This window comes from Aythya ferina (genome assembly GCF_964211825.1).
Source record: "Aythya ferina genome assembly, chromosome: Z".
Taxonomy (NCBI): Eukaryota; Metazoa; Chordata; class Aves; order Anseriformes; family Anatidae; genus Aythya; species Aythya ferina.
Genome location: NC_140299.1, coordinates 41,208,576 through 41,228,624, shown reverse-complemented (window position 1 = coordinate 41,228,624; position 20,049 = coordinate 41,208,576). Strand labels below are relative to the sequence as shown.

General features: G+C 37.1%; 1 protein-coding gene across 1 annotated transcript in view; it reads left to right on the top strand.

The window, feature by feature from the left end:
- Nucleotides 1–20,049, top strand: part of LOC311427487 (guanine nucleotide-binding protein G(q) subunit alpha) — a 129,670-nt gene that overhangs the window by 42,446 nt on the left and 67,175 nt on the right. Inside the window, exon 2 of the mRNA XM_084504887.1 lies at nucleotides 1,588–1,772. Coding sequence (XP_084361013.1) covers nucleotides 1,588–1,772 — 185 coding nt within the window. The remainder of the gene's footprint in view (nucleotides 1–1,587; nucleotides 1,773–20,049) is intronic.

Here is a 20,049-nt window from a genome sequence, read left to right as displayed (position 1 = left end):
CAAGGTCCTTCAGGATGGCAGCGTGACCCCCCGGTGTATCAGTCACTCTTCCCAGTTTTGTCATTTGCAATTTGTCATGTCGCAGGGGGAGAGTCCTGCCTGGTGGCTATGCAGTGCCCTGCAGAGGTCGTTGGTGCCTTTTGTGCTGTGCTCTTGGCCGCAGCACAGGCTGAGGATCCCAGTGAAGGCAGTGTGCTAGCAGGCTTGGTCTCACTTTTCAACTTCAGAGCATGTCCTTTGTCATTACAGTAGCAATCACTCATGTCTCCCCAGAAAATGTAAAATAGGTCAGTATATAGCACTCTGCTTGATTTTCTGGGAGTGTGTGTAAGGAAGGCTTCTGTTAGAAGTTTGTTCTATATGTATGAGAAACGAGGTTGAAGGTTTCACAATAATGCTCATGGTTTTAAGAGGCTTCCAGCTTAGGTGTTTGCACGGTGTTGCTACCTCAGAACTGCTGAAGGGTTGCCAGTGCTACATCATGCTTTAACTGTGCACTGTGCAGCTGTGGAACACACCTGAAACACCATGTACCTCATCAGGCTGCCTTTGTCCTGAGTTGCAAGCATGAGGCATGAAAGCCTTACAAAAATGATTAAAGTAAAACCCAGCCTGAAAAGCGCTGCGCTGAGCAATGCACCCTGGTGAATGTGTTGGGTTTCCTGGAGGGCTGGGTATCTGGCTGGACGTAGGGTTTATAGTGCTGTGCAACTGTTCGTTCTAAACTTCAACTCCTCCTTTTAAGCAAACATAGGAATAATTTAGATAAGCTCTTCTAATCACAGAGGATGAGCTCATTGAAAGGGAAAAAATGTGTGATGTATCCTGCATGAAATTTCTAACAAACAGGTCTTAACTTTAAATAGACAAATATTCAGAGGTGTTCATTAAAAAAAAAAAAAAAACACAAACATTCCTGGCTTGTCTAAAATTCAAAGACAGAAAGTAATCTGAAGGAAGGAATGACCACCCATTAATGAATATGAGCCAAATCTTAATTAAGGCTGATTTCACATGTTTCTTAGGTTAAAGTTTGCAGGGCTGTAATTGTTACAGTATTTAGTTTAATTTATTTATTTTTTAGTCTCCTGGTTGTTCACTGCTGCCTATCATAATATCCTGCAAGTTGGCCAAAAAAGATAACTTTTTCTTACTTTATGAATTTTTATGATTTAAAAAGTCTCATAGTAATTATCTGAAGTTGGAGATTTTGGACAGTATTTTCAAGAACTGAAATTTACATTTACATGATTTTAAATATTTGGTCATATGCATTATATTATACTCATATGCATATATGATTTTTTGTATTATGTTTATGAGGTTTGGTTTAGATACTAGTTTAGTTGTTAAATCACCCTTCTGTATCATATCTTCAAAATGCAAGCTTCAATTCAGCAGCAGGTCAGTTGTTACTGGTACTTCTGTTGGATATCCAACTGATCCTTGCAGTTACTGTATAGAACAGTTACAAGTGTAGAACACTTGACACTGTTCTGCTCTGCACTTAACAAGCTGTCAGCATTGTCCTAGAAAATCATGTTTGCATCCAGTGACTAAAGTATATCCTTATTTTTTGTCTTGCAGGCACAGGGGAGAGTGGCAAAAGCACATTTATCAAGCAGATGAGAATCATTCATGGATCAGGTTACTCTGATGAAGACAAAAGGGGCTTTACAAAACTGGTGTACCAGAATATCTTCACAGCAATGCAGGCCATGATCAGAGCCATGGATACCCTCAAAATCCCATACAAGTATGAACATAACAAGGTGAGATTTTTGTTTATTACCATAGCTGAATTTTTTTTCTTTTTGTTTCAGGAAATACACTGAAGGTCTTCAAAAATTACATGTCACATACAAATTATACTCAAAGTTCAGAAGAAAGGGTACATCTGTCAGTGTACCCTTCAGTTTTCTGCCTTTTGTGCTGCTCTGACAGCACAGAGGTACTGCTTCTGTAAGAGTACTCATCTCTGAAAGATGTTTGAGGGGTTCATCACAGGGCAGTTTCAACAGCAGGCTGATGTTTCTTGAGACTTGAACTTTTTTCCTTCCAGCTAATGCTCTGGCCAGAGCACAATTAAGCTATTTCTTTGGTCTGCACCAGTACTTAAAGTTTGCCATTAATGTGGATATTTTTTGTTTTTATTAGTAGAAAAACATACGGAGATACCTGGCTTTGAGCATATTTGAAATACAAATTTTGACACAAGATTTTAAAGCAGTCACGTTCTTCTGAGATTAATGACATTGTTGACGTCTAAAAAGACAAAATATATTTGAAGTGTTTGTAAAGTTTATCTATGACTAGCCTAAATTCTTCCCCAAATTTGCATTAAAACAAAACAAAAAAAACAAAAACAAAAAACAAACAAAAACAACAACAACAACAAAAAACAAACAAAAGATAAAATACTTTAAGCATTCCATAAAGAGGGGAAATGTTTAGTATTTACTTCAGTACACAGGAAAGCACAGGATTACATCAGCATGTCTCACACTTCTTGCCATAGGATAGGAGTGGCATGGCTTTGAGCAAAGTTCCTGAGAACTTCTCCAGATTTTTACAGTTGAATCATTATCAGCAACATTGTCAGGTGGAAAGGTTGAGATCTCTCACAAGAACAGGACTTGGCTTTCTTTGAATCTTGAATTGTGTGAAAATTGAATAATTTACTAGTCCTGGATTAAAAGAGCATTTTATTAAAATAAATTTATAGTAAAGGTTTGTGTTTTTTTTATTAACATAAACTGTCAAAATCAGAGAAATTTATGATAAACAAGTAAGCAAGCTGCTGTTAACCAGGGGATTCAAGATGAAACAAATCTGTGTTAAGACAAAATCTTTTGTGTCTCTATGTATGAAGTTTAATTATAGAATAGAACTGTTGTATATGTTTTAAGTCAGGTAATTTGGAAGTAGTAAAGATAAAGCTTATTGTCATGTAAAAGAAGCTTTGTTTCTCTATGGGAATCTGCCAGTCATTGCAGCTGGTCATCCCTTATTGGTGACATAATGTTGCAGAAACCCAAGAATCTTGCAGGAACCTGGGTTTATGCAGTGGGAAGTAAAGGGGATCCAGTCTGTCAAAATCTATATTGTTAGCTGTCCTTAATGATGGGTTAGTGTTCTGAGCATGTTGGAAAAAGCAATAGTAAAAGAGACTGTTGAGCTTCCTAGTCTGACCGTGTGCTGGAGCTGTCTGATTTTCCCTTATCCCTCAGATATCAAAATCAAATATGTAACCAGGATTAAAAAGAAAACTGCATTTGTACACATATTTCAGCTCGTTGGCTGCATGTTTTTGCTGTATGCAGAGCACCTGACTGGAAAAGTTAATTGGTTGTGAAGCACAGTCATTTTTCTTCAAAATTGTTGTTTGTTGTTACTTTGATGTAGTCCTAATCCTAGATAAGGTATTTTTAACTTGCAGTATGCTACAGAGTATATGCGATATAGTTACAGTTCAAGTTAAGAGTGTTAAATGTATTTAGTGTTTTTCAGTTGGAGCGAGTTAGTTTTGGCATAGTACACATCTGGTTAGAACTGTTAACTTCCCTCGGAGTCTATCTTTGTGCTTGGTTCTTTCAGAAGCATTCCCATCAGGTTTTAATAGGGCTACATGTAAAGTAAAAGTTACCAAATGACAGGGTCTCAGGGGAATTCCTATAAAAATTCCTTGTGGAAATACAGGGGAAATCAATTTTTGCTACAACATCGTGGAGAAGATGGTGGTCCACCACATGTATACTTTGTATACCAGCTCAATTTACTTTAGTGACCACTGATCAGTTGTTTAATCTGCTCCTTTTTTCCTTTCTTACTTTTTTTTTTTTGTTTTGTTTTTAAAAGTCTGTTGAAAACAAACTCATTAGTCTAGCAGTCGAGAAAACACAGGAAGGGCACTTCCTATTAATTTGATTCTCATATCAGGAAATCCTATCTCTGGAGAGAATATCTCCAAGTTTGAGTAACAACATATTTTTAGCACAGTACTTGTTTTGCACAATAGTTTAGAAAACTACAGCTTGTTGATACTGATGTGGTTGTTCCGAAAGAAATGAGGGTTAAGTGACCATTCACATCCCCCCCACACACAATTCTTCATGTTCCAAGATAGACTATGGGGCTACAGTAGAAATGCTCCCCTCTTACTGTACCAATTTTATTTCCTTTAATTGATAATTAATAAAATAGGGGTGTTTTGAATCTCTGCTTCTGGAATTTGAACTCTTTTCATTTCAGAAAGTTCAGTTATTTAGGCAGTTGGGATCTTCATCTGGTGTTTAACATCTAGTCTGAATTATTTTAATATAGTCATTGTAGGAAGAAGCAACTTTTAAGTTTAGCAAGTTAGTTCTTACAGAGTGCTATTGGTTTCATAGTTTCTAATATAACAATAGGGGCAGAGACTGAAAGGAACTGTCATGTCATATAATAACAGATTTGTTATGAGAAATTTAACTGATTGTGTTCAGTGTGATGCCTCAAAACTAATGGAAGGGCACTGTAACATGTAATGCATTTATTTTTCATGTTAAACTGCAGAATATGAGCTCTACTGAGGTTTAAGATAATGTGTCAGGGTGACTTCTCCTCTTAGGAATTTGTCTGTCATAGGAAATGGTGGCTTATGGATGGGTTTTTAGTTTCCTTTTGGGTAAATGTTGCTGTGTTTCTGATAAAAATAACTAGAAGTCGATAAGTTTTCATACGCTTCTTGAATTTCAAAGTAAGAAGTAGTTTATGAAAAATGGAAAAGCGTTATTTTTTTCTAGAAATCTTCAGAAGCAATTCTCAAAACTGCCTGTCTGCAAAATTTTTGTGAGTGTACAGTAGTAAATCATGTGCAACCACAGACATTCAAATGCACATTTTTAGCACTAAAATCTATGTTAATTTTTTATAAGCTATCTTTTCAGAAAACCAAACTGTGTTTCTATGCTTCTGTCATCCCTTTCAAGTACTGAAATAATAAAATGATCAATTTTAATCTTTACAGTTCTCAATTATCTTCATATCTGATTGGAGGCCCTTGTTTCAGATAACCCGTCTTCATTTTTTCTTTTCTAGCATTTTTTACCATGTCTAATGTTGCTGAAGGTGTGGAATATACATGGGTGGCTTTTTACTTTCTTTCTGCTGTTGTTTCAGAAGTTCCACCAGAAAAAAATAATTACTATAGTAAAACTATAGTAAAAAAAAAAAGAAGAACAACACTAAAATGTTACTATACTGGACACCTTCTACCGCTGTTACCCCTTACTATTCCCCTTCAGTGTAACTACCAAAATATAAGTTGCTTTTTTGTTCTGTAGACTGTGTCAGGAAAGTGTCACTCAGTAGTGATTAACAGGCAGGAAATCTTGCTTGAGTCCCATGCCCATAATTTCCTGTGAGACTTCTTAAATATTCATAACAAGATAACTAGTGTGAGGAACAATAACAGAACAGGCTTCAAGAAAATTGTTAAAAAGGCTGAAAACATAAATACAAATTTTATTGTAGGCCTGGACGTTCACTGTTAAGTTTCTATGAGTGATTCTGCTGCTGAAGTTGTTTCAGTATTTATGCCTATTGGGAAATTCCTTTGGGAAATGCTTTACAGCGAAAATACACAGGTACCGGAAATGCTTTTAAAGTCCAGATTCATACTGAAACCATCTTCAAAGCCATCTTTACCTTGCTACCTTGTTTCTTCCAAGTCAGACAGATCCACTGGAGAAAAAAACAAAAGTACAGCCAGAAGTATGACAACAGGACCAGGTTTGGAGCCAGAGTATGTAAATTCTTATCTTGGCTAAACAGTTGAGGGTGTTAATTATGCTAGAGCTCTTCAATGAAATCTGATATTCTAGGAAAAAAAAAAAAAAAGAAAAAAAAAAAGAAAAAAAAAAAGAAAAAAAAAAAGCTGGAGGAAAGGACCTCCCTCATATATCTTACCTGATATGCAAAGAATATGAAGGATTCAATCCAGAGCAGGATTGTGCAAAGAGTGTGAGGTTTATTGACCCTCAGATGAAGCAGAATGTGTGGAAGTTTTGGCCTTTTGTGGTTTGTTGCTGTTATTTAAAAAAACAAAACAAACAAAACCAGAAATGATGTTCTTGGGATGTTGAAATGAAATGCTTATTGGTTTGGAACACAGATAATAAAGTGGTTTTTCGAGCAGATGGAGAAACCCAAACTGTGCCATCTGCGCAGACCATTCTTCAGCATCTCAAACCTGAAGCAGAGGCCTTGAAGTAGGTTGCAGGATAAAGGGTCTTGTACTAATAGTGTTAGTTAAGAATTAATGTATCTTAGAACCATCAGTAGAACTTAGTGGAGCAGTACCCTGAGATGTTCTTCTCCAGGTACTCAACAGGATAGAAAACAAGTAAACAGAAGCCTTGTGGAATAAATGAATGCTTCTAGTATGAAGGAGCTCCAGATTCAATATTTTGGCAAGAAATGGATTGCTGCAGAGCCAGCTGCCACGGAGGAGAGCATATTTAGATTTAAAATATTATAGTCTATTAGAATGACATCTATTCAGATGCAGGCATTGAAAACTTTTTTTCGGGAGCATTAATGTGAGGTAAAAACTGTCTCCATGATAGCCATGTTTCCTCCCATGAAGAGGAGCCTGGGAAGCTCCAGCAGAGCCACTATCAGTTTCTTCCTGAGTGCTTCATAGAGATGGCTGGGAAGGACTTTTACAGTCCTAGCTGGATTTCAGTGTTTCCCCAGCAACTCTCTCCTCTTTTTATTGGTCTTCCTCTGTTGGTCATTTACTCCTCTCATGTCCTGCCTTTCTGTCTGGCATCTTGCCAGTCTGATGCAAATTTGACCTCAACAGGTCTTCATCTACCTGGCTGTGGACTTAGCATTTTCTCCTACTTTCTGATGTTTGTTTTCTCGTCCTATTTGCAGCAAAGTAATAAATACATAAACAAATTCATGCATGTAGTAATTTACATCCTGACTTATTTCTTCTCGTTCACCTACTTGCCATCACTCGCTTGCTCTTTGTTTAGGGCAGAGGTCTCTTGCATTTGTCTGTATTGCTCCAGCAGATTTCTAAGTCATTTCCTCATTATATTCAGCTTAAATATTTCATACGTTATCCCCAGTCGAACTGTCAGTTTTAGATACTTTTCCAAGTATAGGGAAAATGATTGTGTATCGTGAGTGAGATAGATGAGCATGGTTGCATGCTTCCATGGAGAACTGAGAATATCTTTCTTAAAAGTAAGCTTACACATGTATGAACGTCGTTCTTTTCCCCATTAAAATTGTAGGTAATTTCACCCATATGAAATAGGAAACTGTCTTAGCCTTCATTTCAATGTAAAATTTGAAAATTCAATTTTAGCTACTATATTTACAGTGTAGTAAGATTTCTTCCTCTTTTTATATTTTGTTCTAAGAGAAGGCCTTTACTTTTCTAAACATGGTATTTTAAGTGATTAACTGCCCTTTGCTAACAGGAAGTAATGTTATATACAAAAGTACTCGTGTGGGGTGTGATGTCCATGTTTAATTCTTCCAGTTCCACCATTTTACTATTTCTTTTACTGTGGAGAATGGGTGGTAATAATACTTACAGATTCTTGTAGATTTTGTGATTGCTCATACATCCTGTAGCTTTTTTGTTTCTTTTCTTTCTGACTTCTACTTCAGATAACGGTTGCCACTTATTTTGCTTACAGAGCATATTGTGTGTCTGAAATGAAATATTCATGTATGTGCTCTCTGACAAGCAAAGAGTGAAATAAAAATAAGCTCAGGGCAAGTTTTATATGTAATAGGGGTTTGGAATTTATTTTAAGGTAAATAGTGAGATTTTATATTCTTGGAGTGGTTCTGACTTTTTTCTTGATTAACAACAGCTATATATACAATTTCTAATATTTACATAATATATTTTAATAAATAAAATGTAGAACTGTAACCATATGTTAATATTGATATAGAGGGAAATATCTAATAATAATAGCTTCCTAATTATTTAACTTATGAAAGACATGCTAAGGTTATCTAGTGTTTATTTTTGAAGTAATCTCAGATTGTAATATTTTCCTCTGAAATGTTACAAAAACGTATCTTTCCCCCAGCAAACATTTCTGGTGAACTCTGACTCATCCAGTTGTGTTCCATATGTATTGCTTATAACTACTAAAAAAAAAAATGTGAAATCTCATGTATTCATTGTTAATTTCTATTAACACAAGGCTTGCTTGAAATAAGGTTTACAGCAGTGAATTAAAGAATCTTTAGAAAAATGGACCTTTTTTTGCAGGTTTTGTCTCTTTTTCAGTTTGTGCTTTTTATTTGTTACAAGCAAGAAAGCTTTGTCTTGTAATAAAATTCAGCTTTGGCTGAGAAACTAGGCTATTGTTAAGCAAGAATTTTGAGAAAATACCTTATTTTTTTTGGCCCCCTCAATTACTATTTGTTTTGTATCACAGTGTGTATTGTCTGATAGTTACTCATCTCATTCCTTTTTTTGAAAGGTCTTCTGCCCATCTTTTCTTCCTGGCTGAAGTAGGTATAAAGTCTACGTGTTGAGTAGATTACATACTCACACTTCGTTAGCCCAATCACACCTGCCTGTGCTCAGGATATGGACCCATGTAGCTCCACTCTTAGACGTTGTATTTGCTGTAGGTGATTTCATAAAGGTGAGGCAGGAGGCAAGCTTCCAGTGTTTTGTTTCTGGAAAAGAAGGCTAGCAAAACAAAAGCTAAGCATGACATGATTTGTGTTACATTTTCATTTTATTTTTACAGGTCTATTTCCTTCCTAGAATCAAAACACCAGCATACTGTAGTATGTATCAGCTTTGGTGTTAAAAAAGTATATGGGTCTTGACTGTAGATATTATATAATACTTAATATTATGGTGGTTTTAGGATATTGCATGGACAGGAAAATTATTTACTGTGATCAGGTCTCTTTTGTGAATAGTCTTGAGTGTGACAAAACAGAGCTTAGTCTTGAGTTGGAAGGGTAGCTGATACAAAGAGTTGCTTTTAATCCCTCCTAATACCACTCTAATTCTGATGTGTCTCTCAATTTCCTTAGTCCCTATCACACAGGAGGGTTTCTGGGGTGTGTGCCCTAGCTGGGAGGGGTGATACCATGGAAAAGCTGTTGCAATTAAGTTTTTTTTCATGCCAATTGGGGTTGTTTCAGGACATTCCATTTTTTTTTCTCATGTGACCTATTGGCCAGAGTTAAAATTAGCCTTCATTTTTTAACCTTCTAAGCTAATTTCTAGATAAAGTGTCGTAATGGATTGGATGTACATGTTTTGCTAGTTTGGAGTGTTGGTCGAAAGTTTTCAAAATGTGGATGGATCCTGGATAGTTTGTGTTTGAAGGTGTTCTCTACTTCAGATATTTTTATTTTATTTTATTATTATTTTTTTTTAATCCAGCAGCAGCCACTGGTTTGAGAGCTTGTTGGTGGTAGTACAAACAGATAAATGGGTGTGCTTGATAAGTGAAGATACTTTTTGCAACTGGTCTCCAGCCTTTATCCAGCTATGCTTTTTCCTATCCCCAACCAAATGCTGGCAGTTGTACAGATTGGGTGAAAAGGTAACTGGAGCATGAAAAAACTGTGGGCACACCTGCTTCCCTTCTGGACTCCAGTACAGCCAAACGCTGGGTGGAGGAGCCGTGGGGACGTGCCACGGAGTAACAGCTATTGACATAATCCTTATGTAAGCCTCATAAACCCTATTGTGGCATTTGGGGTTAATTGCACCACTTCATGGCTGTTTTGTTTATTTATTTATTTATTTCTGTTTATCCAAAAAAGATAAAAGCACAGGGATGGGATTTAATGTTTAGTCAAACTTTTCTTATCTAGTCTGTATCTATATGTAATCTACAGTGGTTTTACTATATATGTTGTAGAAGAAAAGCATCAGCTTGACCTTGGAAGTCTGACTGCAGACTTGTTTTCCTAACTGTATCATGTGTAGGGCCACGCTGTGTCGTAAAGTATTCGTAAAGAGCTTTAGAGTGAAGTAGAAATTAGATTTTTATGTGCATGCCTGTATTAGTGCATTTTTATTCAATTATGATTATTTTTGAGGTAGCCCAGTAGCTTATTCTTTACTCCCGGTTCCAGGTGCTGGAAACTGGAGAGATACGGTAGCACCAATTATTCAAGGCTCCTTCAGAGATCATTCTAAGCGGAAATCTGCTGTGTACTAAAGAGATAATCAATAGCATTTGTACCTGCAGGATTCGCTAAGTAACCTCTCAGCCAATTCGTAGTTGTGCAGAAACAGGATTTGTACCCAATGTAAGAATTTTAAGAGGTGGTCTGATGTAACTGCACAAGAATTCAGTTTACTGCAATATTGCTTCTGAATGGAGTGTAGATGAAACGGTACTACCAGTTATCAGTCCACTTTTTCAGGAACCAAAAAGAATAAATCACTTGTATTGGAAATTTTGTTGTTGTTTTTGTTTATTTAACTTCTTGTTTGTTTGTTTGTTTGCTTTTAATTTATTAATCATATGAATCAAGATGCTATTCCATGAAAAAAATCCATTCCTGTGTCTTAAACTAACAGCATATGTTGAAACACCATTTGAGAATAAAACTCATGCCAGAGTAATTCATTATACAAGCCTCTGAAAACTAAACTTACTTCTTAAAGGCACGTGTCCCAATCAAATAGGAAGTATGTTGTGCAATTTTAAGTTCTTGGAAGGTAGCCTTTTTTTTTTTTTTTTTTTTTTAATTTTAAACCTCATTCACAAAACAAAACTGTGTGATCAGATAAAATTGTGTTTTCTGGGGTGGAATATTTGTGTTTGAGAAACTACATATATTTTTGTACTTTGTCCTATGACCTTATGTAAAAACACTTTCATTCAAACTTCACTTCATCTTCTTTAAAGCTGAGATCTTCTGCTGTGAACCTTTAATTTCTTATTCCCATAAACCCAAAAGTTTATTGGTTAGTTTTGTTTTGTTTTGTTTTCCTCCTTTCCTTTCTTTTACTTTCTCTGGAGCTGAAGCTTTTCAATATTGCCTTGACCTTTGAAAAGTTAAGAGTAAAAGTAAAGAATTGAAAGCAAAGATACTCATAACATTGCAAAAACATTCTGGATATTACAGATTTTCTTGTGGTCAGTAGTCTGCAAATAAGAAGGGTACAGAACAGAAGGAGATATGACATTAAAAAATATTAGGGAATTTTTAATTTAGATGTGCAGTAACAATTCTGGGAAGAAAGTAACTTCAATATCTATTCTCTTGTGTGAAAAAGATGCAGTTTTTTTCAACCACTTGTTGATTCATAAACAACTTGTGAAAATAACTCTTCTGCATCAAAAAAAGTTAAGTGCTTCTTCGGTGGTAATGCAGATGCCATCACTATTGAAGTAAGACATCACTAAGACATGAAGAGTGTTTGACCATGTATGTTTGACATTTATGCACCATCATGTGCAGAGTATAAAATGTATTTTATAAAAGAAGATCGGAGTTATATCATAATTGGAGCTCTGATTCAGACCTCATCATAAGGGAAGTTGTTCAAGGATATTTATGAGGAAATTGAGGAATTTGTGAATGTACAGATCTTTTCAGAGGTTGCAAAGGAGCCTGCACAGTGACAATAAAGGAGGGATTTCTGCAAGGGAGGACACTGATGGTGCAGGTAGTTCCTGAACCACCGGCAGGCAGTTTCTAAAGGCCGTTTGTGATTTAGAGGGAGCGTGTCTGTTCGTGTGGGCTGGTTAGTTCACAGAATGCCGTTCTTTCAGTGTTTGTGTAATGATACCATGTTTGTGTACAGTTCATTTGCTGCTTGTGACCCAAGTCTTCCAGCTCTTGCAGAGGAATCTAAACTTCTGTTGGCATGTTTCCAAACTGAGCCTTGGAATTTTTTAAATTTCATCAGTAGTTCTAGTGCCACTGACCAGGAAAACAAATGGTGCGATCTCATTATTAGACTCATTGTGAAAGGCTTGATTTCAAACATAAAGTTCTTCAGCAGGGCAATATTTATAGATAAAACTGTCCTAATCAGAACGGGGCATGGCAGCACAGGCTTGTAGCTCACGTCCTTCTTGTGTGATAAACAATGACTTGCACTGGCTGCCCTTGCTGTAGCAGTGTAGTCATTCACTGCATTGCAAAATATTTTAAACAGCAGCTCCCTCCTGTGAAAAACTATTTTTTTTTTCTCATCTCTATTTCAGGAAAGAAATTTATATTCTACAGTAAATTTTCCAGCAGACAATTCTAATAGTAGAAGCTGTAGCTCAATAGCTAGCTCGGTCCCTCGTTTCCTGATTCCAATGATGTGTGTGTGTGTTCTTACTGCTATGTTTCTGACTATCTGTCCCTTTTCGACGCCTGTCATCTTTTGTGGTCTTCCTGTAGAGCTTCCTGTGTACTTCTGTCTGATGATACCATATGAATCAGCATTGTGGGTGTGTTTTATACATCTGACAAATGAGAAAAATGCAACTATTATTGTAATTTTTCTTCATTCCAAGTCAGTCTTATTCAGAGAATTTCTTTCTTAATTCACATCGGGTTGCATTAGTGTGATCCAGTAGGTGTTTTTTGTTTGTTTTTAATTTATCGTCTGCTAACTAAGATATGCAATAGAAAAGAACCTTTTCTGAATGCATCCCATGCAGATGTTATAACTATCTTGTGCACTGAAACAGACACCATGTAGAGAATCCTTGTCAACATAAAATGTAATCAAATAGTGACTGTTCAACATTTTAATGCAATTTTTCATTTTGTCTTGTATTACTGGTTAAAACTACATGAGAATTAGATTGTATAATTTCTTTCCTCTTCGGAAAGGAATGAAAATTAGATTTCTCATATGAAACTAACAGGATGAGAGGAAATTTAAGCAAATATGCCTTGGAGGGGGTTTGGTAGGACTGTATATAGTGGTATGAAGGGAACAATGCAGTTGAGATGCAGTCTGAATTGTCAAAAACTAACTTCTAAGTTAAGGGTTAATCCCTGAAGATAGGTCTGTTCAGTGATGCTTCTACAGTGCTCTGTTGGTCTTATCAAGTCATTATTCTTCAAACACAACAGTTAATTTCTCAGCAGGGTACCAAATATGTTTTTTTTTTCTTTCTTTTTCTTCCCCTAAACATGTTATTTTGGCCATTCTAGATTTGGTGATTAGTGTTTCATCATGTTAAGGCCTTTTTTTTTTTTTTTCCCCCACCTTGGTTATTCTTTGCCTCAGATCTTGTGCAGTTGTATTTTGCTGGAGAGCATAAGAGGAGGATAATATGCAGGAACTGTTAGACTGCTTCTACGTGATCCCATATTTGTTTTGGACTTCTAAGTTTTTCTGAAACTTGCTGAGTTTCTTAGGGTAGTCTTAATTTTCTCCATCAGTGTGGACTGTGTAATTAATCAAATGGGATCATTATTTGACGTAACCTCGCGTCGTCCAGCTGCATGTGGAATACAGCCTTCCTGATTCAGTAGCATTTTCAAACACCCACTTTGCAAAGACAAGGCTATCCCAGCTGCAGAGTCCAGGAGATGATAATGCAGTGCATGTTGAAAATAAGCGTTCCAAGTGACTGTGGAACCAAACAGAAAACAATGCCATAATTCTAGGTCTGCAGTATTGCACAAAATGCAAAATATGCCTTCTGTAAGATACATGTAAAGAAGGGACAGTAACTATCTCATCCTCACGATGAGCAAAAATGTTATGCATGCTTTTACTGTGAAGTAATTTTGCTCTAGAGACTGGAGTTCATAGATACTTTGAAAGGCTGAATAAAAATGTGCTTAACCAGAACCCTACCGCACCCAAAATTCAGACATCTGTATTCATCTCCCATCTCCTAATTATGCCTCACTGCATCAGCAGATGAATGTAATGAAAGAAACAAGGATAAATCTTCACTGTTATGATATGTTATGGGTGCCAGCACTGTTACAGTTTATAAATAAAATCAGTAACTGAGCAAAGCATTTTCTTCTGCACTTCATAGATTTTTTTTTCCTCAGCACAGCCAGTAACAGAATAAAGGAAAGGCTCACTTCCTTTAAAATGTTTCTTCTGTTCTGATGCAAGCTTGCCATTTTGAGTGTTAGTTTGTGCTGTATTTCATGTTCTTTTTTACAGCATCTTGTTAAGCAGAGGCCTGTGCTGTTCAAGACCAATGGGTAGGCCTGAAATAGTATTAAATAGACCTCAAAATGAAGCATAGCACTGGAGAAGTGTTCAGAGCTGTTACACAGAAAGGGTAGAGCTATTCCTCCCTCCTTTCCACTGTGCTGGGCTGTGGCTCCATCCAGTGCCACTGCCTCTGCATCCCTTGCCCCACTTGCAGTATCACTCTCATAATGAGCAGTCCCAGAATAACCCCTTATCTGATTTACGGTGCGGAGTCATGTGTGGAAAGCAACAGTGGCATGCCCAGATGCTGAACCATTATGAGCTACAAAATTTCCCATCTGTGAGCGAGCTGTGGTAGGCTGTAAGGATCCTGCTGTTGATCCCTGTCTCTTTCACTGACTCGTGTGGCCACAAGAACATCAGTTTTACCAGAAACGCTGAAGATGCTTGTTAAAGGGGTAATTCAATCCAAATATTCTATAGTAATGCATTAATTTATTTTGCTTGCTTAAAGTACTTAATAACATAGCTGCCAATAAGTAAATTGGTGCAGCATATCTAGGAACCTAAGTATGGGTCTTGGACTAGATCCCACAGCATTTAGATTAATATTAATGCTATTTACTGTAAAGATACAAAACTTTAAGCGAATGAATTTGAATAAGTCTCTTTCCTCTTTTTGACCTCTGTATAAAATAAAACTGTTTCCTCCTTTAGAAAATCATTGTACCAAAGTATTAATCATACTAGTATGGGGTTCCTTCAAGACTTGTGATTGCAGAAGTGAATACCGGAATCACGTATTTGTATCTCAGTGACTTGTGCCCCCATGCAGGCAAGCAGACCCACAGGATCCACAAATACAGGAACCAGTCCAGATAATTGTCTGTGGAGTTTTTGTCTATTTGTGACCCACTTGCAACCTCTGTGTCTCCACACTTGCTTCCGTTCTCATGCAGTATTCACTTTGTACATGCTTAGAGATGTGGACCACCATGAGCTTTGACAACACAGGAGAAGCAGAGCAGTGTCTGCCAGACCCATTAAAAGCTGGTGAAAGTTAGGTCAGCCCTGAGGAAGTTCTAGCTTAACTTGGAGTAGTGCCTGGAGCTAAAAGCATTGACAGTCAAGAGGGTATAAAGGTGATACATTGTTACTGTATGCCTTTTCTTCTATTTTTTTCCCTCTCCTTTCTCACTGGTTTTGTGTTGAGCATATATTGTCTGTCTGGCTTTCTAGATTTGACCTCACATGCAACAAGAAAACATTCTAGAAAATGTCAGTCAATACCAGCCCGTTTCTTGGGGGAGTTATTTTAAATGTGCATTTTTCACTGGCTTGTGAGATAATGCAGGTGGTTAGATATGCTTTCCAATTGGGAAAGCGAGGAACCAACTGTTTCCCTGAGCTAAATCAGAAAGTCTGCCTGCTGCTTCAGCAACTTGAGTTTTGCTACTAGGTCTTACTTCTTTCAGACCTGATTTGTTTAAGACTTCTTTTTTCTTTTTGATTTATAGACATCAATACTATACATTCATCTCCAAAACCAGGATGGAAAAACACCTTTTTTTTTTTTTCCTAGTAAAAAATGACATAACGCTTTGAGATTTAAGGTATAAACCGTTGCCTGATGAGTAATTATCTGTGTTCACTAGTTTCTGAATTAGAATTTCACACACAGAAGATTTTATTTTATTTTTTATTGTGGCAAAGTGAAATTCTGCTTTATTCACTTTAATGAAATTCTGTATTTTGGATATGAAACAACAGTGATTTCACTACAATTCATCTTGAAGGCATTTTGTAAGGAATTTTGCTTGTAAAATACTTCTAATATTGGCTACATAAAAACCAGGATAAAAGATGCTAGCTTTGACAGATGCAGTTTTCCTCTGAAGAATCAGAAGACAAACTGCAGTAACTTTTCTTTAATCTGATGAAGTTAATGTTGCCTCTTCTGGCATCAGTTCTTTTAAATATTTAAAAAGAAAATCTCCATTCTCTGTTAAAATATGTCTGGTGGCATATTAAAGCTTTTCTTTTTTTTAATAGGTTGCTAATTGTACTAGCAGTTTCTAGACACAGGGAAAGGCTTTTGTTGTCTTTGTTTTTAATTCCTAAATCTGGATTCAACAAGAGGACACAACGGAGCTGCTCATTCCACTTTCAGTGACTACAGTTACTTTTTTTGGGGGGGAGGGAGGAAGGAGGATAGTAAATCTGTCTTTGGTGGTAAGTTGTTACAAGTGAGTCTTCATTTTGGAAATTGCAGGATTGTGAATAGTCAATTTGTAATAAATGCTAATAGTTTCGCTCATCATCCTCCTATTTTCTTCTTTATTACTTTCTCTTCTCATTTTAATGCACTTGCTTTTTAACCTTCTACTGTCACCGTTTCAGTTTTATGAGGATGGAAGAATACATTTTTGCAACTGAACAGAAGTCAGCCTCACCTCAGTAGGAAGGCAATGCTTCTTTCCCTTGTCTTCCAGCTCTTGTAATGAATGCTGTTAAGCTCAAGTGAATTTGTGCAAGGTAGATGGGCAGTGAGAGTGCCATGGATCTTCTGATACAATACCTCTTTTTAATTACATGACATGCCTCACGGAGGTAGAAGGAGCCTGACTCAGGTGATGGGTATTTTCCTCCATCCCATCTGTCTTGTTGGTATTTCAATTCACATTGTGTATCGGTAGGGCATGTGCCTTCCATACAGTGCTCTCACACAGACATCACCCCTAGTCCATAGGTCAGTTAAGGTGGATGTACTGACAGGGTGGGGTGTGCAGGGCAAGCAGGCTAACCTGCTTCTAGTAGGAAGAAACACCCAATTTTTACGCCTTGAATCTGCAGTTACCTGCTCATTGTTTATGGCTCGTTTCAAGCAACACCAGCCCAGAAGAGCAGTCTGGTTCTGGTTCAGCTGCGAAGTGGTGTGCATGCAGTTAGCTGGAATGGGTAGTTTGCCCCAGAGCTCTTTCACCTGTGGGTGCTCCTTAGTACCTGTGACTTTATATGGATTATTTTTTGTAGGAGTTACTCTTTCAAGTTAAGTAGTATTTAGCTACTCATACCAGAGCCCCAGTACCAGCATTTCAGATTAGACAAAGATGGTAGACAGCTCTCCTATCCATTTACCTCAACAAAAGAATAAAGATGAAAGATGTGGTTGAAAATGTAACCGAAAAATGTGAGTGTTCTTTCGAGGTCTTCACTTTGCAGCCATTTTCCCTCTTGATGTCAAGCATCCTTCCAAGCATGCTTCACAAGTCTAGTCGAAGTTCTCATATGAAAACCTTTTCATAAAACTAATTTAAACAAATATTTGAAGAAATCTTTAAACTTTGTAGTATAAAGTGAACTTGATTTAGCACATAATTCTTTTCCTCCTTCTTCCCCAAAGGTGTGACTCAGCATTAGTTATGATGAGTCCAGTGGTAGTTCTCTTATTCATATTGATGAGCACTTGTTCAAACTAATACCAGCTTATTCGTGAAAGAATTCATGAACATGAATAAAGGTTGCATAATCAGGCTCAGTACATTTGAAAAGTCTAAAAGATGGATGTCTAGTTGATCATCCTCCTCTCCCAAACTATGGGACTCACTAGATTTTAGGGGCCTAATGTAATTTTTTTTTATGCTCGGTGTTAAGGCTTAGTCTCAATTCTCGGCATGCAGAGTTTTGTCACTTATAAGATCTACATTCAAGAGCTCAGCTTAATTCAGGAAACTTGTGGATTTGTCTGTTTCTGTAGTCTGTGTTTATTATGTAGCAGCCAATAAAACTTAGGCTTCAGACGGTGCTTCAGATAGTCTTTTGGTGAGCTGCATAAACACAGTTTTTGTAGGATGCAGTCTGCCCATTTTCCGGAGCTTTTCTTTGCTAAGCTAGTGAGGAACTGAAACTTTAATGTTACTGAGGGTCTTATTTACTGAAGTGAAAAATAAGGGGAAGCAAATGTCCAGAGAAAGATTGCCAATAGTAAGTAATTGAAATTCATTTAGCGTTGTCTTTGACAGTGGAATATTGTGTTTGACTCAATGTATTTAATGCTTTTTTTCGTTAATCATACAAATCCATGTTTTGGTCCTTACACTTGTGCTACCTTTTCTCCCTCATCTGTACTGTGCATAAGGGGAAGAAAAAACGCATCCCAATCCATGACATTCGAACTAATTAATTCTAGTCCTTTTCCAAGGATGTAACTTGAATACTGTCTCCTTTTTAAACCTCTTAAGTTTTTCTGCCTTAATTTAAAAAAAAAAAATGGTGCTTGCTAACAGGATGCTTTTAATTTGAACAAACAGCAACTCCTTATGGAGGTCCTTTTCCAGAAATGCATTGCTTCAAGAACAATATCCTTGATTTTAGGTTTGGATACTTAAAGGCAACCAAATTATGAGTAACTAATGTTATTTAATGTATAGCCATGTTGTTCGTGAATCACTAGCTAGTTAATTCTGTTTTTTATTGTCTGTTCATCACTTTTGCATCTCCTAACTGTGAAATGAAAATTTATTGTAGATCTCAATTGAATTAAATCTCCTAACAGTGATGCTGCAGAACTGCTAATGATGATGCTAAACTGCAGAATTTCAGAGCATTGATATCTTTTGTTTGTTGTCTCTGTTGTTGCTCCAGAGGCTCAAAGTAAATGGTGAATCTGTGTAGCAAGCAGCTGAGATAAGTGGGAGGGATTTTGTGGTTATCTAGTAGTCATGCACTGGTGGTTGACGTAACTTCCATGTCAGTAGCAGTTCATTTTGACTCTCAACTTTGTCAGTTCTTCATACCTATTCTTCCCTAACAGGAAGGCTAAAACTAACAGGCAAGAATCAAACAAGATAATAAAAAAAAAAATAATAAAAACCCACGTATCTGCAAATAGTGATATGGGCAATACTTTCAAGTCTTGGCAACACCCAGTAAATAGCTGCTGGAGAAGGAAGGGTGGTATTCTTTTATTTATTTGTCGTACAAAGTAATGGTGCTAGACTGGAATTTCTGTGTGTCACCTTTATATGAACCTCTGATGTAGGAAGAGAAGAAAAAGCCTTTATAATTGTAAGCCTGTGTGTGTCTCTTGATGGCTATCTCAGACTGTATTTTAGGTTTTCCTCCTCCCCAAGAAAGCGAGTCCAGCGCAGCAGTTCTGCATTCCATAACTTCCGTTAGCATCAGAGCGGAATTCAATTAGCATAGTTTTTTTAATTGTACAAGTACTGCTGGAAAAAAAAACAGTGGTGAGGCTGATTGTAAACTTGTTAACTCCTGTTGGTGTTTGACAGAGCTAAACACAGCAGCACAAGCATCTCGGCTTTCTGGCCATTAACTCAGGAAGAGAGCACTGTTTTTATGTGCAAGTGAGTCACGCTTGTTATCTCTGTAAATACAAATGGAGGAGGCAAGCAAAGTAATAGTACTTAGCAGAGAGCTCAAGTTATTCATGAAATAGCTTTGAAAACTGAATCAAAACAAGCAGCTCAAGGGAGTTATGGAGGTGGCTGATGCTTGCTACAAACCACGCAGGTTCTCACCCCGATAAATGGGCACCGGTATGTAGATCGTGAGATAGCATTGAGCAGGAGCTCTGCTGCGTGGTGGTGAGGGGCCTTTCTATTGTTCTGATTCAATTGCTTCTGCAGTGGAGCAAATCAGTGCAACAGTGTCTACCTAATGTATTGCTGAAGTTGGTGACACTGCTTCTCTTCCTGAGTGCCTTCCACTCTGTAAATGCATGCAGCAGACAGAGGGTGCTTCATCAAGAAGGCTATTACCTCCCTAGTTCACGGACACTGTCTGCCTTTGTGTAAACTGTGCTTGCACTGTGTTTTAGATTCAGATAAGCCCGTTGGCTTCAAGCTTTTATGATTTCAGTGACAAGCTGGGGACAGAAATCAAAGCAG